This window comes from Electrophorus electricus, chromosome 6, assembly GCF_013358815.1.
Source record: "Electrophorus electricus isolate fEleEle1 chromosome 6, fEleEle1.pri, whole genome shotgun sequence".
Classification (NCBI taxonomy): domain Eukaryota; kingdom Metazoa; phylum Chordata; class Actinopteri; order Gymnotiformes; family Gymnotidae; genus Electrophorus; species Electrophorus electricus.
In genome coordinates this window covers 19331139-19354968 of record NC_049540.1, presented here as the reverse complement: position 1 = coordinate 19354968, position 23830 = coordinate 19331139, and the positions used below count along the sequence as shown (strand labels likewise).

General features: G+C 39.9%; 1 protein-coding gene across 1 annotated transcript in view; it reads right to left on the bottom strand.

Annotated features, from left to right (window-relative positions):
• si:dkeyp-23e4.3 (rho GTPase-activating protein 7) overlaps nt 1-23590 on the bottom strand; it is a 44566-nt gene extending 20976 nt beyond the window's left edge. The window contains exon 1 of the mRNA XM_027000105.2: nt 23281-23590. Coding sequence (XP_026855906.2) covers nt 23281-23395 — 115 coding nt within the window. The 5' untranslated portion in view covers nt 23396-23590. The remainder of the gene's footprint in view (nt 1-23280) is intronic.
• Between the last annotated feature and the right edge of the window lie 240 nt (nt 23591-23830).

Sequence of the window (23830 nt, the reverse complement as noted above, 5' to 3'; positions counted from 1 at the left end):
ACACCGCACCCTCTTACTTGGACATGTGACAAACATCTGCCATATCACTCAGTTACAATTGCGAATATTATGTCTTTGACATTTGTAATATATTAATTAAAGGCAAGAAAACCAATAAACTTTGCAATGATTCACACCTTAGGAATGTTAACAGGCATGCTGCGTTTCTTACATGAACTCAATTAAATGACAACACTGGTGACCTCACTATAAGAAGTCCAAACAGAGTGATATCTGTGGCACTGGCAGTAGCTATCTGGACTGGTCCTGAGCATTTGCTATAATAGGCAGTGCAGGAGTTCATAATTCAACTGAATGGTCAGACGATGATTTGTGAAGAAAGATCAGTCAATGACATGCAGGAAGCAATGAGGTCAGCTGGACCCTATGATCTTGCGCAGTGATATTGCCTTTTATAGCTGAGCGTCTCAAGAGGAAATCCTTGCCTAATTAACAAAGTCCTGCCCTCCAGCACTGGACTTTACACTTTCCTGTTTAGTCCCAGGCAGAATGAGAGAGAGAGAGAGAGAGAGAGAGAGGCAGATGGGGAGAGGATAGAATGATAGATGAGAGTGATGTATGACCACAAAAGGAAAAGAGGGTGGGGGTTGGAGGTGGAGGGTAGCTTAGAATGGGCAGGCTTGGGGGATCAGCTCTGTTGATGCACAGAGAAAGGTGGTGGGCTACAGAAACACAGAGAAAAGGTGGAGGGTACCTGATACACAGAGAAATGTGATATGCAACAGACGCACAGAGAAAGGTGGTGGGCTACAGAAACACAGAGAAAAGGTGGAGGGTACCTGATACACAGAGAAATGTGATATGCAACAGACGCACAGAGAAAGGTGGTGGGCTACAGAAACACAGAGAAAAGGTGGAGGGTACCTGATACACAGAGAAATGTGATATGCAACAGACGCACAGAGAAAGGTGGTGGGCTACAGAAACACAGAGAAAAGGTGGAGGGTACCTGATACACAGAGAAATGTGATATGCAACAGACGCACAGAGAAAGGTGGTGGGCTACAGAAACACAGAGAAAAGGTGGAGGGTACCTGATACACAGAGAAATGTGATATGCAACAGACGCACAGAGAATGGTGGTGGGTACCAGACACATGCGAGCTGAGGCCCCGGGGACTTTGTTATGCATCCGAGTCTTTGCATACCTTCGCACATGACCTTCACAACGTGTGATCCTTCACACAAAGCACAGGTGAGACCATTTAATCAAATCTTAACCTCTTTCCCTTAGCACATCTTTACTGCAAAAATCTTCCTAAATATCCATTTAAGAGGACAAGCACAAAAAAAATAAACACCCCTGCACCCTTATGGGAACCATAAACCTTTGAGAGCCAAGAGGAATGATATTCATGGGAAAAAGTCCTCCTAGAAGTTATTGCTGATTCGTAATGCTGTTTTGAAATGTTAATGGAGAACCATATTTAAGCTGCAAATGTTTTAATATACATGTGTTCCAGATACACTAAATTTCAGCTTTGCCTTTAATTTTCTTTCTGGAAGGTGTGTGACTAATGGCCAAGGGCAGGTCTCCACAAAGAAATGGACCGAGTTCCTGGACTGCATTCAGATACCTGTTGAGAGTAGGTAGAGAGTGGGGGTTGGCCCCTGTGTGTTTCAAAGTGTGCACTCCATTTAGTAGCAGAGCCAGGGGCCCATAGGATGTTGCATTGCAGGGAAAGCAACATCGAACTAAAGACAAGCACATAACTACTTTAGAAATGGTGAAGTATCAAGATGACATATTTAATTTAGACACAGTATGGCAGGTTGAGAGTTTGGTAAACTCCAGTTAGACCAATTAAATGGTGTAATACAGTAAATCGGGTGCTGTAGGAACATGTTGTAACAAAATAGCAACACTCGCAAAAATTCATAACTGCATACTACTCCGTTTGCAATGTCAACTCAAATATGCTGTTACAAAAAGAGACAAAAACCCATCATGAAAGTGTCGATATGAAAATGTCATTTTAACACACGGTGAAACTGTGTGTAAACATTTTTAAAAATTTTTTAAAATCAGCTGTTTGAAGCATATCCAAATCTAACTGTAAATATAGAATATATTATAATGTGAAAAACCAATCCAGAGTAGCAACATTTGGACTAAACTCCATATATTTATATATCAAAATATTATTTTTCACATAAATATTACAGTGCTACAGGCCAAAGTAGACAAAATGGCACCCATGTGTCACGGTGTAAGTTCTGCCGGCATTCATCCAGTTCAAAATAAGAGACTATTCAAGCAAATGACAATTTAATTATGACTTTGAGATGCTCTGTTTTGCACAGTTAGTATATAATGTGCATTTGCACTACAGCTGTTCCAGAAAGTTGAGCAAAGGTGCAAAACAGCAATCAGAATGTCTACTGATTCCAAAAGTAACTCATTTAGGCAGACAGTTAAGTAATTACTAAAGCTACACATCTTCATTTAGTTGACATGTGTTTGTATGACAGTTGAATGCTTTCTGCACAACAAGAGATCTTCTATCTTCTGTGAATCAATTTTTTTAGGTGAGGTAAATGCACACTTATTATATAGCCTTTTTGAATTAAGGCAATTTACTGAATGTAACTGTTGTCCCACTTTAAGACTGTTATTGAAATGACACTCAGAGAACAACATAAAAACTATTACAGAAATCTCATACAGAACCAGGGTTTAATTTTTAGCTATAATGCGTATAATAGGTAACCCACAAACAAACATCATAACATCTCTATATGCTCACCACTTTTGTTAACCCACACTATTTGACTGTGTATAAAGGGGCTCAGCCTAGATAGCTCTTAAGCCATTCTCAGACCTGCAGTTGATTTAGGACGTACCATTCTGTAATGGAACCTCATAAGGGCCAAATCCTGTTTGTCCCCACTCACCATTTAGTAGTAAAAACTTGTTCAGTCTCAAGGCTCTCTCTTCAGAGTACAACTCAACATATGCAACAATTTTGGAACAAATTTGTATAGTGAATCTCTTTACCTAAATGTGTAGAGAATGTGACATGCAGTTTTAATGCAAATTCACAATTTAAGTATACATGATGAATATTGTTTTCAGCTTCATATTGTAATTGATTTAGTTTGTCCATATATCAGGTACACTGCAATAATACCACTGTAGCGATAGAGACATACAGTAAGTCACTCAATATGGGTCTTAAAAATGCAAGCAATGATTATTCAACTTAGACTGGCAAACATCTCAAGCCACTAATCTTAAATGAAACTCATGTCTCACTACCATAAATTGAGATTATCTTGAACAAAATTGAACAGTGTGCATAGTGTATGTTTGTGCTACTGCTATCTCCAGTAAAAAAGCAAAAACAAACCAAAACTTTATTCAGAATGTCTGCTGATTCTAAAAGTCATTTGGACACTCAGGTAATGTCATCATTAGCTGTGTCTCCATCTAGTTGCTGTGTGCACATCTGATAGTTATTTGCCAACCCAACAAGTGATCCAGTCCATTTACGAATTGATTTCCTTTGACATGAAGATCCACACATGGGCTTCAAAACAATCTATGGAGCTTGTGGAACTGAGATGATGTGCAAAGTGTAATGGCTAAATCTTTGGGCTTTTAAGATCTCTATTAAAAATTCTGTTGCATGACACTGAAAGTATTTTTCAAAAAAAAACAAAAAACAAAAAACAAAAACAACAACAACAACAAGAATTTTCTTCCCTCCCTCATTTTTTTCAGATTAAATATTTCACAGTAAAACTAACAATGCACATAATGTATGCAGAGACTGCTTAGTGTAGAAAACATTGATGTAGAAGAAGTCCACTCATGTGGCTTACATATTGCAGCTGTGCTGTCACTGTAAGTAGGGAGAAATCAGAGTCCAACCTACTGCACAGATTTATACTCAAAGCGTTTTGTAAGATTAGCTTCACATGATTATCAACCAGTGAGGCACAGTAAGGCTAATGGCATTAATAAGAGTTAGCTTTAGCCTTTACTGAAACAATATAGTGCAACTTGAGTTTGTGATGATGAAGGTAACAAAAAGGTGTGTGTGGGGGGGGAGGTGAAGGAATACATGGCCAATGCTCATCACCTGTCTCCTAATGAGTTGGATGAGCCTAGCTTTGATGAAAATGTCATGCCATCCTTTCTTATTGAAAATCATTACCTTTTAAAGATCATGACATTAAAGAGCCATCCATGTGCATAAACAGCAGACAAGTAAGTGAAATACAGCCTGGTGACCAAAGTTTCCTGATGCAACTGGCCTGTGCTGTGCCTGCCAAAAATGCCATAGTCAGAGGAGAGGCCCATTCATCAACTGAAGAGGAGAGGTGTCATAAGAGCTGTCCAGTCAATGATTCATACTGCTCTCTTGTAATAATGTGATGTTTTTATCAGGTGGCTCACAACCAGCATCTCTGGTTTGTCTACATATGCTTCCAGCTACTGCAAACTGGCATTGGTTAACACCACTCTGAGCAATATTTGGAGCATCTCGTCAGGCACATGAGGCAATCCTCCAGTGAAATGTCATCTAACAAATGTCTTTAATTAAAAAGTGCTAAAGAATGTGCATGTCTTAGTCTGCTGTGAGAACCCTGCAGCTGAAACATTCAGTAAAAACTTTAGACTGCACCACAAAAAAAAAAAAAAAAGTTTTTAGTTACTTTATCTATCAGCTATCCCACAAGTGGGATACTTCTCATTTAAAATTTTCACTATCTCTAATGGACAATCAATGATAGAAGTTGACAATAAAAGGTCTTTTTTAAAAATTTTATTTTAAATATAGTCATTGACCATTGTTGTGATAATCCAGCCTGACTTTAAGATGATAGTTCAATGTCAGAAGACATTTCATAAATGAGTAATTGGTCAGAATCTGTTTAAAGGAGGGAATCACTGTCAGAATTTATTTGGTAAAATCCATTTTCAAACCGGTGACCTGATTTGAAATGCATAAGTGCTGCCCTTATATGACATGTCTTGAAGTTATAAAATTACATCTGTTTCAGATGTTATATTTTTAACGACTGCAGCTTTTATTTGAAATCTGACATTCTGCTGAAAATACAATTGGTATGCAAACAGAAATCATGCTCCCATGCCCTCAGCTCATTGTAAAAGACAAGTTCTCCTTGCAAACTAACCTAATGCCTAAATATTAGTCCACTTTGTACTTTGCAATTGTTAGTAGCCACAGCTAACAATAAATGTCAAATATAGTCACCTGGATCCAATGTAGGCATACATGTTAACAATTGGAGGTGGTTACTCATTAAAAAAAAAAAAAAAAAAAGTTAGCTTGTTAGCTTTATACAATGTACATATATTCACAATGTACAAATTTACAGCACTTTGTTTGCTGGTGATGTTCAAAACAGAATTACTAACTAGGTAGAACTAGGTCGCTTATGACTTGTGCATATATCCTGAACTCATTCATTCAGCCTTTTTAAACTCAGAAATATATTGAGGTAGAGACCTCAATTTACAATATAGCTATATATTAAAATATCCCATGCAGAATATATTCCAAACAACAAACTTGTGTAAAAATAGTTAAAGTGGAATAAAACCAAATTAAATAAGAATACCTTAAAATAAGGAACAGTTACAAATTCAAAAATTAAAGCAAAATAAATACATAATCTAAGAGAGAGAGAGAGAGAGAGGAGAGAAGATTCAATTAAAATTTAATTTCCATAAGGATAAAACTTTAGACTGTTCTGCATGTTATTCCAGGTTTCAGGTTCACAGCAAGTAAAACTGAACTTTCCAAACTCAGTAAAAACAGCCAGTACCTGCAACATAATCCAATCATTTGCCTTACAGAGAGAGAGGGCTACCCAAACTTAGCTCAATCATGAGCTCACAACAATACGTATTATTCTCGCTAGTAATAAATCTTAAATGCAGAGTGATAAACAGAGTCCAGGGGCCTGAGAGTCACAGCTGAAGCATGCATGTTTAAATGTCACCATAATCCATAAGAGCAAGGAAAGTAGCCTCAATAAGCATCCATCTACAGTACAGAGGGAAGCATGTTTTATTACTATGAAAGAGACCAAATTTTCCCTTAATTTTTGCTCACTGCCAGGCGAAGAAAAGAGGAAACAAACGCGAGTCACCCACTGAAGAATTTCACTAAACGCACTAAAACGATCATAAAAGTACACTAACGAGAACAGAAGTAATCGCAACATTCGATGAGCGATAAACGATCGCAAAACACAAAGAACTTTTAAGGGACACAACAATATCATAACAACCCTCAGGTGGTGTGGCGAACGAGACACAACACACACCACCTGAGCGAAGCGTGGCTACAAAAAACAAGGAACAAAACACAAAAACAAACTGACCCAGTTGCAAAGCCGCCGCCGAATAACGGATGCTGCCGTTGGTTAACGCCGTTACTCTCACAAGCCCTAGTCAAACGATATTTAAAGTCTTCTCGTCAATCGAGATTCCAAGATACTTGTACTAGACTTTTAAGATTTGTAATACGTTTAGTAGATATAATCACGCAATCAGTATCGTTAGCCTTGTTGGTAAACATGAATGTAGTATTATATTAATTAAGGACTAATTTATGGTTAGCCTATAGAGCGCCACTTGTAAATCAGCAAAGCAATAAGTATCCACAGAAAAGTACAGGACTACATCATCAGCATATAAATGAACATTATACGCAAATACAGAAGAAAAAAATAATTTGTATAAATTATGAACAGAACAAACCTAAGGATTGAACCTTGTGGGACACCTTTAGCAATTTTCATACATTTGGATTTAACATTTCCAGTTGTCACAGCTGTCTGTCCATGAGGTAACTCTAAAACCATTTATAGGTGAGTACTATAAGCCTTGTTAAAAGAATGATCAACTGTATCGATCACTTTTGAAATATCAATAAAAATCGTGGCACAGTGCTTATTTTCTATCTAGAGCCAAAATAAATTTGAAAATTTAAAACAAGAGAAGCGACACAACAGTGCTGTGTTTTTCTCTAAAAACAGTGGTGTATGCTGAGAATGGAATGTGTTGAGTAATAATTTGATTATTTACTAGGCATTGTACTATTTGAACATTTAGAGATAGGCTATAATTGTTCAGTTGCCAGAACAGATAAACAATATTAACAAAAGTCATAATAATAGTAAATAATTAATAAGAGTCACAACCACAACAGCAACCACTTCACACTGCTTTGACTGTTCCTGCAATGGAGCAACACTGGTGACTGTATTAAAAAATGGCCTCAATGCATCTGCTAATTATCCACATGTGGCACAATTAGCTATTAATGCTATGAGAACCAGCTACAGTCTACACACCTCCACCATGATTAGCCATCAGCTGCTTTTTTGGGGCACAAGGATAAAAAGCATAGGATGCATTCATTTGCTGGACCTGGTTCACCTTTTGCTTTGTCACAGCATTCACAAGGACACAGGAGATGTTCTTTGCTGCTGGTAAATAAAGTGCTCTCCACATGGTCGACAAGACTAAAAAATGGATGCTAATGCGTTTGCAAACTGTAGGGTTCCGCTCTGACTGACTGGGATTGTGATAGCTAGGGGGAGACTCTCTGGAAGTTTACTCTCCCTGTATAGGAGTCCAGAGCTTCTTTTGTTCAAGCAGCAATATGTCTTTAGGCACTTCTGTGGACAGGTGGCTCACATGCTTTTTCATATTGGCATTTCGACTAGCTCTTTCATAGTCTTTATACTCCCCTGTCCCTGTGCAATAAATATCTGTTTAGAAACTGCCATTATATTGTACTCCCATTGATTGAAAGATAAGCATGTTGATTGGTCGCTTCATTTACTAATTGATTGCTTGACTCATTGTCTGATTTTCTTGGTGTGATTGATGGAGCAGTGAAGCTGGTTGGAGATCAAAAGACCGTGTTCTCCCGAATTTGAAACATTACCTCCCTCCGAAACTTTGTAGTCCGAGTCAATGGGCATCTCAAGCATAGCAGGCCAGACCCATACCAGACAGAAATTTGGAAGCACAACAGGGAAAATCATTTGGTCTGGTCTCCTTGCCATAGTCATTTAACTTGATTAATAGGAGCACCGTTGATTCAATTTTTCCATTTCTTGGTATTGCTCTCTTGTGCCAGAAAGATATATTTACTAAGGCAAATAAGCCATTCTTTATATTTTTCAGTTTGGATTTATATTAAAAATATATACTCATGGAGAGAGGGACAATCAACTTCTGTACAGGCTCTATCCACAATATGCCCATGATGGTATTCATTGTTTTTATGCTCTTTGGTTCACATTGTGGATAAGGTAATTCTTGCTTCTTTCAGTCTGCATTGCCAGCTTGAAAGAAAATAGAAGCACTACAGGAGAGAGTGGAAAAAAACAGAAGGTCCTGAATGGGTGAATCAGTTATTAAGTACTATCAGGCCTCTCATCTCTTATTCAGGCAGGCAGTCACAGGCTGGGCACAGAAGAGCTGCAGTGCTGGCGTGTGATAGATTCGAAGCTAAGCAGAGCTGACTGAAGTTTCAAGGTTAGGGGGCTTCTTTACGGACTGCAGGATGGAAACGGCAGGCTCGCTTGTGATCATGGTTTCCATTATGCCTAACATGACCCCTCTGGAAGCCCCATCCGTCATCATGATGTGAAACCAGCCCAGCACCCTGGACAGGCGGGGGCTGCACAGGTAACCCCACCCTGCCCATAAGCAGCAAATGTTTATGACTGTTAAAGCATTGCTGTGTAGGCAGTGTGACTCCTTATGTTTATGTTTATTTCCTTTTTTGTAGATTAGTTTGACCCTCCCTGGCACTACATGTCTGCACACCTTTCATTACTGCATATAACCTTGCGTGCCAGCAAGTTGCACTTTTATGATTTCACAGCATGGAGAATAACTTAATTGAATGAGATGCTCATGCTTTGAGTCCCCAAGCGTCCTGTCTTTCTCCTCAGTTTGTTTTCCATTGTGAATATCAGGCACCAGCACTGTTATTTTATTTCATGAGGTCTCATGCTGAGAAACTCCATTAGCACTCCATCAGAGCCGCAGGACGGTGGTAGACACGAGCCAGCCTCTAGTGCCACCAGCCGGTCACTCCCATTTGTAAATGGAAAAGCACGACGTCATCTCCCACCCCACATCCACATCCACTCCACCGCCACCCCTCCGCCTTTCAGTGACCTTAAGTTTAGCATACTCCTCTATGTCTTGCCAGGACATGTTCTTTTGAGAGGTTTGGCAGTGAGAGGCTAGCGTGCGTTTGTTGTTTCTTTTTCAGGGCCAAAACACACCTCTTTGTAAATGAGGTGCTGTCAGAGAGAAAGTACGAGAGAGAGAGAGAGAGAGAGAGAGAGAGAGAGAGAGAGAGAGAGAGAGAAAGAAAGTACGAGAGAGAGAGAGAGAGAGAGAGAGAGAGAGAGAGAGAGAGAGAGAGAGAGATGAAGTATAAAAAGTTCTCATCAGGAAGTTTGAGAAGTAGTTGGTGTTTTAAAAGAACAAGCTGCAGCATTTTTAAATAGGAGCCCAACACTGATTTATAGCACAGGGGGCTAAAGAGCTGATTACCCCAGCACTATCTTTGACTTGTCAGCCAAGTTTTGTACTGCTTTGATTAAGCCAATCCCTACGACTGTTTTGGCATGTTTAAGCTAAAAACACCAGGGTTTAGAGTACTACAGACTACTACAGACCGAGAACATTTGGCTGCACTTAGTAGATGTGCAAAATAGCTATGTATTTCAGGGCGACTGTTTCTAAGTGTGTTATATGCAAAAATATTATGATATCTACTTAGCTAAAAATAACAAACTCGACATATTATTGACTAGTGTGGTTTAACTATATATATATATATATATATACACACAGTACATATATACAACTATATCAGGAATTTATAAACCAGCAGTTTTCTAATTCCTGGAAGTAACCCAGGCACTGTGCACTTTGTGTTTTCCCTGTTTGAACACGCCTGACTCAGCTCATTAAGTAATTATTAAGCACTTAAACACTTAATAAGCACTGAGCTGAGTCAGGTCTGTTAGATGAGAGTAAACACAGAAAAATCTTGAGGGCTGGGACTGAGAAGCCCAAATAGCCACCAAATATCCCTTTCCAGCCTTCCTATGTCTCCATCCAACTCTATCCTTTTAGCTGTGATATCATCAGCTATCTGCTCTTACCTGCCCTGATGTGTTCATGTTTACATAGAGTCTCCATTCATCCTGCCCACACGCTACAAATTGGATCAGATGTGTAAAGTGACCTTTTCCTTTCCGTTTCCCCATGCTGTACTCTCCCTCTCCCTGGACAGATTTACACCCCACCACCTCTTCTCCACCTTATTACTTTCCCGTCAGCTGTTTTTTTTCACCCCTCGTGTGTGTGTACCTCCCCCCTCCCCCAGCTTACCCAGCAATACTCAGCCCCTCGGCTAACCCGAAGCGGGAACATTTTCGAGCCTGGCCCGAATCCATCACGCTAGGCCCCGAGCCCCTTATCGCCCAAGCGGAGACATGGGTATTCCATAAAAGAGGCAGCGCGAGAGGGACGAGAGGGAGCACGACTCAGAGAGACAGAGGTGCAGAATCGATAGAGGAAAAGGGAGGGACGCAATGAGTGAGCTAGAGATAGGACCAGCCTGGAGAGACAGAGATGGAGGGAGGTACGATGGTGCAGATAAGGGAAACAGCAAAGTTGATGGGAGGCCAGTAGCTACCCACCCCCACCCCCACCCCCACCCCACCCAGATAAGGCAGTGGAAAGGAGAGATGGCCGTAATAAATCGGGTCATGCAGGGGAGTTGTAAAGTGAGCATGGAAATGCCGAAACAAGCATGAGGGAGGATGGCTAAACTGCACCTGGGAAAAGGAGAGGTGGGGAAAATAGAGAGATGCAATTGCAGAAAGCTCTGCCTCTTTGTATTGCCAACAAAAGGAGCAGAATTCAACAGAGGTTAAATTGTGCGATCTTTAAAACAGCAAAACTTGCATGTGTATTAGTATGTTCAGCTGAGCATAGGCAGCCATTGCAATTCTATCTAAATGTTTCTGTGCTCCAAATAGAAAGGCTACAGTACTGAACTTTATGTATGACTGGTAGAGCTATTGTCCACAATTGTCAGGAATATCCTGACCGTGAAGGGCAATTTAACCCATCTTGACAATGATCTGACATGCACAAGGTATTCTAGAAGGCATAAATGGCAAAGGAGAGTTTCATGTACAGTTTTTTTGCAGTGATCATTACCTCCCTATACAATAAATCTCAGCTGCTGGCCCTTACAACAATTCTGCCTCTTATTAACACACATACACCGACCAAAAACATTGTTTTGGCACATAAATTCACACATAAATGATGCAGTAAACTCATTCACACAAACAAACAAACAAACAAATCAAGCAGGGAAAAATACAGACTCACTGTCACAGACTGCTCCCAGTCCCACTGGTCACGTGGTACGGCCCGCTGCGTGCAGTGCAACTTCGCTTTGTATTATTTGTAACCATGCCTCCATTGTTTGCACACACCTGCACATGGTTGAATGTGATTGTCTGTATGTATTTAAACCCCTGCTGGTGTGTGTATCTTTGTTGGTCATTGCCTTTGTTCATGTCATTGCTGTTAAATGTTAGTGTCTGTTATTTTTCACATTGTCAATGCCTGTGTTTGTGTTTATCTTTATCATTGCATGTGAGTACCAATGTTGTATGTGTCCAATAATAAATGTTTGTCTACATTGATGGAGTCTGTTCGTCCCGTTCCTTGTCCTGCGGCACTTGGGACGTCACACTCACACAGCGCAGACCCATGGTTTGCTCATTATAATAGCAAAAACACTTAATAAAAAATACATGTAGATTTACTTCAAAATGTTGATTTTACAGAGAGAGGGGTTCAAAGCATGAAATAGTATGCTGCTTGAGAAAGAGCCTCCAATGTGTACAGTGCATTTTGCCATTGTACAGGCCTGTAGGGAACAGAATCTCTGCCAAAAGTCTTGTGATAAATATTGAAGGGAAGCTACTGGATTCGCAGCTGTAAACATCCACAATCTGAATGACTACTGAGTATATTCACCATTAGAAGTAAAACCGACAGTTTTTAGGTCAAAACATTCCCTCTCTGACAATAAGACAGCTTCTAGGTAGATGTGGGTCTGATGCAGTTTGACAGTGTAATTTCTGAGCAGTATTATCAAGCAGTCATATCCAAAACTATCCATACTGTTATTCACTACTTTTACATCTGTAGTCCTCAGATATTCTTCTCTATCTAACAGATGTAGGGAAAAATATTCCATTCAAATAGAGAAAGTTTACTATTCTCTGTAAAACAATTAATATTTAATCATATCAGAATTATTGCACTGAGGAAACCTTGAGTTTGAACGCCCGGTTTGCTGAAGAAATGGAGTCCTAAAAAAATCAAGAAATCAAGTTTAGGCGTTGTGTGTTTCATTGACACTGTAAGCCGTAATTCTTTTTTAATGATTTTGTTCATTATTTTAACAGTAGTGTTATAAAATTGTGAGAACAGCAGAGCATGTCTTTGGTTTCTTTTTTTATTGAATAATGTGCTTGAGAATGAGATGTATTTTTAGCTGCTTTCACCTCACTTAGTCCATTCACAGCGTTATGACGGAAATACCTTTGAAAGCCGATAATTGGTGTTAACGTTATAGGTCACCGCATGATAAACATTTCTGGTGCATAGTTATGATTGTTGGTAATGTTGGATTAAGTCGGATTTATCTAATCTTGTGTGTGAGCAAGCGAATAAGTAGTCTAGAAATGCACAAAAGAAAACAACAGAACATTCTTCAGGCTTTTGAAATTAGAAAGCGAACGGCCCTAAGCAGTGAAGGTTCTGCCGAGAGCATCTGCTAACGTTAGTGCTAGCATTAGGAAGCAGTCAGCTGCATATCCATGATCCTAACCCAGTGTATTAATAGGTAGGAATACTAAATTAACGTATAGCTAGCTAGCCACTGCATTGTATGCTCCCATCTGACTAAATGAGGGAGTCTTGTTTGTGTTACCAACTTTTACTGCATGTTTCTGTTGACTATTCTTAATATATTATGTACTCATATAGTATATTGTAAATATTTAGCTGGTGTTGTTTTTAAGGCCTGTTGGCTAGTCTTTGAAATGCATGCCATAGGGCAGAGTTATTCAAATCCCAGTCTTAAACAGATTCAACAGGTCCTGCAGATTTTCTACCCTCCCTTTAGCTAGGAGTCAGATGTGAAGACAAAGTGGCCAACTAGTTACACGTGTCATTTAATTAACTACAAGGCATTACAAAATCCATGACCCAATTTAAATTTGAAGTCAAGATCTGAATACCACAGTGGTAGGGTAATCAGAGTTTTATGGTGGTGGTGTATCAGTAAAGTGTAAAAAATCCTGAATCGAGCACTCCCTTGCTCACTCACTGAATGTACATGTGTTGGAACCTTGACACTGAAGGTAGCCAACAAGCGTGTGTACACTATGAAACATAAGCCTACTGGCGCCACTGCTGTGTTTGATCAGGATGTAGCTGCTGGCAGGCCTGTTGTTGAGGAGACACACTAGGACCATCTAGCTGCTGGCAGGTGGATGTTGGGCCTCATCTTGTGCTCTCCTCACTGGTGGCGGGGGGTATGCCTCCCTCTCTGACTTATCAGCAGCAAGCACATTCGTGCATGGAGCGTACACATCGGTTATGGAGCCAAATTCATTTGAGGACATGCCTTGAGACTCGACGTCACAGGACACGAAAGCGTTCTGGGATATCATCTGCTCTCAGAAGTGTGTTGCACAAAGAAAACCGCACAAAACACTTTCCCAGAGTGGCTCCTTTTTTGAGAGAAGAGTATGATGTAATGGGCGCGGGACTAGCCAGAAAGACAGGGCTGTGTCTTCCTATAAGTGCTGTAAGCAACGGACTGCGTTCCACTACGCAATTCTTAATACAGATTTACCCAAACCCTCCCACATAACTACAAAATACAATACATCAATTCCCTATAACAGAATGTGAAATTTATTGCATATGCATGAAAGATAATCCATAAAGCCTGATTCAGTGTGTTCTGTGTGTTCTGTTGGCATGTGTGCATATCTTGGAGCCAGCTAGAGTGTATTAGATATAGACGCAGCCTAGAACGGCTTCCTTGTTCTTTTTTACAGAAGAGTCTGAAGTTTCATCTCACATGTGCTACTATTCACACATGTGCTGTAAACATTTGTGAATTCGTCTGTGGCAGGGAGAATGGAATGCTCCAGTTTTGCCTTTGCCTGGTATCCAGCCGGAGACGGATTTAGTGCTAGAGTCATCCGTTTCTCTCCGAGGATGCCTCTCTATGTTTAAGTGTAAGCCACTTAACACAGCCTTTCAGCAACAGACCTGCTTGCCAAGCAGGGCTGTACCAGACACTGAACAGATTACGATCAAGGATTACATTTTTATTTTTTTTTAAATGAGAAAAACAAAAATATTTGTCGCAATCAAACAGCTCCTTTGCTGGCTGAGAAGGCAAACACACTGGCCCATTGATGTTTGTTTCTTTTTGTTTTTCTTCTCTTATTGATGATACAAACCTGCATTGGCCTGAGCTGCTTGGTCCACCTCAGCCACTGGATGAATAGAGGAATTTCTCCTTGAAACAGATGGATTACATTTTTGCTAGAAATTAATTCAAGCTGTCACCTGATCAGCCACCACTTGCTTTCGCTCTTGCCATCTTCACTTCTGGCTAACCTAAAGAGGGGCAGGTGAATCAATTCACCTTTATCCTGCATTCCTCGAAGAGAAATTCTGGTTATGTTTACACCCCTTGTTCAATTCACACATACATACTGTACAAAAAAGATCATAAATTGTACTTGGAAACTGGGAGTGACTGTGCTATAGATCATTAAGGACTATGTGTAGAACAGCAAAACTCATGACTGCCCTATTGTTGCCTTTGTGGACTTAAGGAGCAACAGAGGATCTTTTTGTTTAAAAATTATGTTTCTTCCCAATCTGTCAATTGTTGCATATTTGTACATGTACAAATTTAAGTGTACTGCCTCATCTTTATTCATCATTGTGAATCTCTTTTCTGAAATTCATGTGAACATCTTTTGTTTTAGCATGAACTCTCGCCAAGAAACCCTCGCCAACACAACCTGCAGGGATGTTCATATGTTTATATGACGCCACGAAAATTCTATTGGCTGAACTGCTGGGGAGATAAAAAGGCAGATTACAGCTGTTTGGATTGGCTTAGCTTGGCTTGCAAGCCGGCCTCTTGTGAGCCACACATTTGCATATGCACTGGAGTGCAGCAGAGAGAGCTTTTTTTTGTCCCTGAAAAAGTGCTGATTAAGAAATCGATTTAATAACTCACAGAGAGGACTGACAGCTGCTGCGGTGGCAGTGGGCTGAGACGGCAGCCGATTTCATGCATAATGAAAGGTGATGGAGGGACCAGAACCTTCTTTCTGGGGTGCGACTAAGCCCATAATGCTGCATAATCATTTTAAGCAGGGCCAAAGTGAGGCAGTCTGGAGGAGCAGCCCATTGCTGGAGGTGATTTAAGGTGAGGGAAATGAGGTGCATCAAGGAAAGCAGCCCATAAACAGAAGGTTTGTTTGCTGGGACTTTTTCTGCCTCTTTCTGGTCATTCTAGTTGTTGATCATTAGCCTGTGTGGTTCTATTGCTTTAAATCTATAAAACTGCACATTAACATACTGGACAACATACTGTTAAAATGATTTGGTGTCAAGGAAATGTCCAGGCTGCCATGAAATTTTGGTTAATTGAACCTCTTGACTATTGTTCTATGACAGTTCAATTAACTAAAACTTTTTAAAGATAAAACAACATAATTTTTATGCTGCAAATCTCAGCAGAATTGGCACATTAAAAGTCAAGTAAAAAAACACACAACCCCCCGCCCCCCAACACAGAAAAAAATGCAAATTTTCTTGAAATGGCATTACAGAATTGCCAGATGTGGAAGTGTAGGCCCAAAGCCCCTGAGGCTGTGAGGCATAACACAAAGAGCAAGGGAGGAGATCGGAGCAGCCCCACACCTCCAGTCACTAAAGCAAGCAGTAGGCATGCCCAGAAAACTTCAGTTTCCTGAATGTACAGTTTGTAAGTGACTGTACAATGAAATTCTTTGTTTTGACTTTGTACATTGGATTAAACAGAAATGACCATGAGGTTACAGTGTAGAATGTCAGTGTTGAATGTTTTAATTCAAGGCTGTTTACGTTTATATACAGTGAACCACATAAAAATCAAATTCATTTTATACACTATGTAGGTAATTATACAAGGCAAGACATTTCATACACAAGCCAATTCAGCATGCTTTACAAATTAAAATAGAAATGTAATTATAAAATGTCCTTTAAAATGCTTAAAAGTATATGCAATAGAATTAAGCAAAAATTGCATTAAAAGACAAAAGTACAATGCTAAAATAAAGTGCTGCAGAAATAAAGTGCAAATTATAGGTCCAAGAATATACGTGTTCTAGAAATCTACATATTACAACAGCACCTAGAATAAAGAGTTATTCTAGGCAGTAGTAGCTCAGTGGTTAAGATACTTTAATTGTAATTAAAAGGTTGCTGTTTCAAGCCCCACCAATATGAAGTTGACACTGTTTGGGCCCCTGAGCAAGGTGCTTAACCCTCAATTGCTCAAGTTGTACTCCCTCATGAGTGTAAGTTGCTTTGGATAAAAGTGTCAGATAAATGTAAATTAGTTCATTATAACACAGGCATAAAATGTAATATTTATGCAAATGAAGACAAAGTCCACAGAATAATATGAAAATGTGACCCTGCAGTAGGTTGTGTTGCCAACATCCACAAAAAATTTATATAGTATGTGATGCCGTCTGTCATATTGTTGAAGTCTTCCACAGCTGATCCATAAGACTTCCCAGTTTGTGATCTCAAGGCAGATCTGTAAGGAATTCTCTGCCTCTCATGACCACCTCATTGTGGTTCTCTTTGTTACAGACTGCCTTAGGACAACAGACCAGTATGTGGGTGCAGAATCAGGTTGTGGTCAGACCTTCCTAGCGGGGGGGCAGAGCAGAGGAACTGTTATGCATCCTTAACATTTGCATTAAGGAGATCTAGTGTTCTGTTCTCTCAGGTTGCAAATTTAACAAACTGATGGAACTTTGGTAATATGATGGAGAGTGAAACATGGTTAAAATCCCCCGAAATGGCAATAATAGTATTTGGGTGCCAAGTTTGGAGTTTTGCGATAGCCAAGACTATGATGTCAGATGCTGCTTTCACATTATCTGCTGGTGTAATGTAACAATGACATAATAGCGACGTGAATTCCCTCTGCAAATAATATGGATGACAAAAGTTCAATATTTAGGTAACAGTGACACTGTTTCATATTAACATGTCACAGTTACATCATCTGTTATTCACAAAGAGGGCAATCCATACACCTTTCTTCTTACTACTCAGTACCACATCTCTCTCCATCCTTATGGTCTGAAAGCTGCGGATGGAAGCGTAAAACTATATTTTTGTAAAACCAAGCATGCTTCTCCCCTGTGCCTCTCTCTGGGCCCCATCACCGTGAACAGCTTATTTCCAAGAGACCTCATGATGATCGAGGGAACAATAGGCTTGTAGCATCTCCTCTTCGCTTTCATTTTGAGTTCAGCCTGCATCCTCTGTATGGTTTCTGTACTGCTTTGGGAATGTCAAGCTGCATTCTTGCACATATTGTAGATCTGTGGAGCACCAGCAATTGATCGTTTGTGTAAGTGAAGCGACCCACTCTCTCTTCAATATTCTCTATTCTGAACTTTCAGTGCATGGTAAAAAAACAACTATAAAGATATACAAGCTAAAACTTACAAAGAAATAGCCATAGAAAGAGCCAAAGAAAAGATACACACTAAAATGGTATGCAGATACTAACAGAAATTCTAATATATTTAAGAAATATCATCTTTTGAGACAGGAATATACATTTCAAGCATATCTAATTTGGTTCCAGTTGTGTGTAGCATTAAAACTAAATGCTGCTTCACCATGTTTTAGTTTGAATCCTGGGCTTTACTAGCTCACCTGGAGTAAACTGTGTTTATACCATTTAAGAATATCAGATGAAATGCATTCTGGGTCTCTGTGATTTATACAATAGTAGCAGTGCTTAAAAATCTATTCCATAACTAAATAGAAGCCAGTGTAGAGATTTTTCTAATACTGAAATAATATGTTATGTTCCCTTTGTTATGGTTAAAACTCTTACAGCAGCACTCTGAGGAAGCTGCAGATGTTAAAATGGTCTTTTGGGGAAGTCCATTTAGGAGACCATTAAAGTAGTCAACCCTGCTGAAGATAAAAACATGTATGAGTTTTGGGACATTAAGCCATTAATTCTAGCTATATTTTTAAGATAATAGAAGGCTGTTTGGAGATTGTTTTGATATGTGAGATCTAGATTTATTAGACTGCATGTTTGGCTAGGTATTTAGTTTTTAGAGCCATGAATTTAAGATGTGCACTAAGTTTGAGATGCTCCACTTTGCTGACAAAATGATTATCTAGATATTTACAGACACTTAACATAGAGATAGTGGGAGCACTGAGTTATAATCATCAGGTGATATAGTTAAGTATATATGCAGGCCATCTGCATAAAGTTTGCTCTATTGTAGAATTTGGACTAATGGTAGTATATACTGAGAAATTATCTGCTTTTCCCCCGCAATCCTATCAAATTCCTAACTACTGATTCTGACAAAATAACTCCAACCTGCTAAACGTAACCCAACCCCTTTGAGGACTATTGCTAATAGTCCTACCTGGTTTTCCAAACGTTTTTCTGATCTACAGAGTCCAATGCATCACAAGATCTAAAATTGACATTTTACCCGAGTGAGAATTCAAACATACATTATTTAATGACTTTCCATTTCTAGTTTTATCACTTCAAAAACTGTAAGTAATTATTGTGTGCTCAGTGTCTCATTGAGCTGTGTTGTGTTGCATCACTACCTGAACAAGAGAGCCAAGAAAAAGCCTTAAGTTTATTAATTATGTGGCATTTAAAACTGAACCCTGCTACCACTAAAACAGTCAGTCAAAAATAATGGGATGACCAAAAGATATGTTCAGTTGATAAAATTCGAATAGAACAAGAACACTTGAATGTAGGTATAGATGTACATCAGAATGTAGGTATAGATGTGTAAAGACTTCTACAAACATGGCAGTCATGCATGACCATAGATGGTGTTACCAGAGGATTCAGGAATATAAAACTGTATAGTTCTGATCAAAATCTCATGGGCAGATAAGATTAGAATTAACCTGCAAGACAGTGATGGGATCAAGAAATGAGGGCATAGGCCTGTATGTCTTGTTGACTTTTATTATGTGTTTATTATGAGTTTATCATGTGTTTTTGAGCTGACTGCTGAATTCTGAACCGTACAGAACCATGCTAACTGCCATGCCTCAAAACCCAGGGTACAGGACCGTGTCCCAAAACATACAGTGAGAGCAAGAATAGTGTACTATGGTCTTAAAAGGTGGAATGTTCTTGACCGTTAAGTCAGTTACCTGACCTGAATCCCAAACATTTTCCACCAAGTATGTAAGTAAGATTATGTTATTTTATTTATGGTCCTCTGAGAACTATGTATACAGGGGCTATATATTTATGTTTGCATGTGCATAAAAACATTAAAGCAAATTTCTGCAGTTTAACTTATTGGTCATGGTCCCCCTTTCATTTTTAACTTTTATTAAACCATACAAGTTTGCCAGGACAACAAAAAACAAACATACACTCTCTTTAAAAATAGTAGGTTGATAAAAACTATGCAAAAATCTGCAAGAAAATGTAAAGATATACAAGGGATTAGAAGTTAATAAGAAAGATTATAGGATGGGTTTGAAAAACATTAAGTTTTAGCTTATGCACTAAACCAGCATCTGACTAGTTCATTATTTAAATTCATAATTCGATGCCTAAAATCAGTAGAAGTAATGAGCTGTAATATTAAAGTCTTTTGAATTTCCTTCCAAGCAAAGGAAGTTAAGACCACAAAAGCTATTTTTCAAAATTCAGATATATCACTATTTACCCAATACATACACACACACACACACACACACACACACACACACACACACACACACACACACACACACACACACACACACACACACAGAGTCACAATTTCACCTTAGTCTGCTGAAAGGTAAGGGACACAAATGTCATCCCAGCTTTAGTCCAATCAGACCAGTGAGCTTGCTGGTCACATGGGGACACTAGTGTGTAGATCTGACAATAAATCTACCCTGCAGCTGGTTTAATGGGCCTTGGCTGGCAATGAGAAGAATGATTATATACGGTTATGAGGATATGAAAACCTTTCTCAGGCTCCCTGACCTTTACCACACTCTTCATCCAGAGGGCAGTATGTAAATCTGTTTTCCTAATAGGCTATTTGCATTGTTTACAGTGCCCTGCCAGCAGATATAATCAATTATTTTACTTTTAGTTTAGTGCATGCTAAACGCTATGTGCTGCCCGATTTTGAAGTGGGATGGGCTTAAATCTGGACAAGTGTCTAGGGAATATATGGTACTTTGGATACACATGTCAAATTTTACTATAGCACTTCAGCACATCTCATTGTTATTCTCAAAGAGCTGAGTTGCGTACTGCAGTTCTAATAAGTCGTCTATTGTCTCATCTTTACGCATATAAAAATGATAGAAAATCACATCACAGATGAATAATACTGTGCGACAGTTGTGCACAGGCAGAGTCTATAAAAACTGATGCAAAAGGGCAAAAACAAGTGAAAGTAACTGTGGTATTTATTGTCTTGGATGATGATGGACTGCAGACATTCTGGAGTGCTCGCCCATGAAAAACATAACCAGACCTGAAGGCATGCATCGCCTTTCAAATTCCATACTAGTTATAATGAGCATTTTGAATTCCAACAGACGAACCTTGTCTTGTACACCATCCGGTGCACTGGCATCAAAATGCAGGACAGAACCATCTCAGAACATAAAAGAATAAGTTGCTACAGCATGTATCACAGACTAATGCTCTGGAGTAGATATCAAGGATGTTTCTGTCAGTCATTCCACCCTTTGCTATGGTCTGTCAGATACTAGCTGCATAATTTCACAGTTCAGTTGCAGCTTTTAGCTCAAGCCTGTTCAGTTTCTGTCCTCAATGGCACACGCCACTATGTGGCACAAGCACCAGAATATTCCAATATTGAGTTCTCTGTTAATATTATAATACTTTTGTTCAATTTTTGAGCAAAATCAGATAGGACTGATCTCCTAGCTGGCAATGGTTTGCATGAACTCTTACGAATGCAGTTTCAAGTCAGGACCTTAGGAGGAGATGCATTTCCCAGATGTAAGGTATCAAAATCAAACATTTCCTGATAAAATGCTCTGGAAACCAAAATTCTGAAAAATTCAAAACCATGAAAAGGGGGGAAAAGGTCACTACTTTCGAAAGTAGATCATAGCTTTTTCTGAGATTCTCTTGGCTGTTGTTTCAGCCAAGAAAAATGTGAAATCTGACTCCATTTCCTCCCTATTTTTCCCAGCTGTGTGTTTCTTTTCCTTTTTTTTTTTACTTCTTTTTTTTTTTTTTTTTTTTGGATTGCAACATCTGGGAAGGCTTTCTCCTAGTAATCTCCCCAAGCTCTAGGTCCTGCTCTGCATCATAATAGAACTCAGACCCATTCGCTCCTCCCAATAAGCTTGCCGTTTACACACATATATGCACGTACACAAACACACACATGCATGTTCACATATGTTCACTGCGCTATCAGGCGCACACACAATCGCATGGCTCTGGTGCCTGAGATGAGGCAATGCCTGTCGTGAGTGTGTATGGTGATTCAACTGGCCATACCGCATCTCCTGGTCTGCTCTGCCGTGGTGTAGAATGTTTGGCTAGAAGCATATAGCAGAGTGGGAAACATGACGAGAAGAAGTTCGTACCAAGTTCCTCTGCACTTTGGATGAGAAGCAGATGACGTCTCACACATCAGTCAGTAAAAAAACAAAAAACAAAATAAAAAATGCAGCAGCCAGATGTTTAGCCCAGATGTTTCAGTGGCACTGTGCCCTGTTTATGTTGGCCCACAAGGTTGGGAAAAACGCTGTGGCGGCTGTGTGCCATGACAGCCAGGCCTCAGTTCATAGTGATGCTTTCAAAGCCCTGCGACAACAACATTGCCACTTGGTGTATGGAGCTTTCCGGAGGCTTTAGCTGGCCCATACTAGTGCCTTGGACGTACCTCGTGAGCTTGAGGGGCATGTGACCATATTTGGACTGAGTTATGACAACTTAAGTCAGAGTGTAAATATTAGGACAGCTCTGTGATGAATGTCAGTCAGATGCTCCACCCTCCATGAGCTTGCAGAGGACTCAGAGAGAGAGAGTGGGAGAGAGTGAGAGAGAGAGAGAGAGAGAGAGAGAGAGAGAGAGAGAGAGAGAGAGAGAGAGAGCAAGAAAGAGAGAGAGAGAGAGAGAGAGAGAGAGAGAGAGAGAGAGAGAGAGAGAGAGAGCGGAGATAAGTGGGGGAAACCAGGTCCTCTGAGAAGCACTCATTGACTTAGGGCCATTTCCTGGGGTCCATCTGAGATTTCAAGTTATGTAGATAGCTGAGCAATTAGCCTTGCCTTATCAACGGTTTTGTCATTGTCAGTTTGGTATAGACTGAAAACATGCAATTTATGAATGTTGCCAGTTCATGTAACCTTAAACACCTAAATCTCCTACATCTTACAATGAGTTTTTAAAACCCCAAAGCTCAGTTGATAAGTTGCTAATCAGTTACAGATACTGGGTTTCAACTTTAAAATCTTGGCAGATAGTTTAAAGTTCAGAATTTACACAATAAGCATCTGCTCTGCAAAACGGGCATCCATGATTATTTAACAAGCATGAAAATGAATGTTTTAAAATGGTTGATCTGTAATTGAAATGTCTATGATCGCAAAAAACCCCAAAAAAAAACACCTTCTCATTCACCTCTGACTGATGGCATGTAATACCACCTCAGAACTTTTCTTTGCTTCTCCGAAAACCACGAGCACAAGGTGAGAACAGCCATCTGACCTCATCAGGGAGTGCCTGATCCACTCAGCCCAGCGCTACCCATCATGCCCACAGCTAGTGTCACTTTCCAAGGCAGCCAGGGTTTGGTGTCGAGCGGCAGTTGTACCTGATAGACGCTTCTCTCGTGCACTTCTCCAGAATATGTCCCAAGCCTTGTTGGTGGAATCCTTGACGTGCTCGCTGAAGGACCTCCGCAGTGGCGTCTTCACCGTGTGTGCCATGTCCACGTGCTCCAGCGAAACAACCCTCAACACTCCCTCTCTTTCCTCACTCCATCTGCAAAAGGAGTCCCGCAAGCCTGTGGGCGGCCGAGCGGATCGAGGAAGAGGGCTTCGCCTCCCTGCTTTCAGCCGTGTTGCAAAAAGTCTGCATGTAATTTTGCAGACGGTCTCCTCCAAGCATGAGTGTGTATGTGTGTGTTAGAGAGTGAGAGAGAGCTAGAGAGAAGGAGAGAAGAGAAATTACTCCCCCCCCACACACAAGCTAGGGGTCAGAGTTGCCTATAAAGGAAATAGCATTTAGCTTGTGTTGAGTGTTAAACCCCTTTTCCACAGAGCCGGAGACGTTTTGCCTTTGAAGAACTACAGTTACAAACACACACACACACACACACACACACACACACACACACACACACACACACACACACACACACC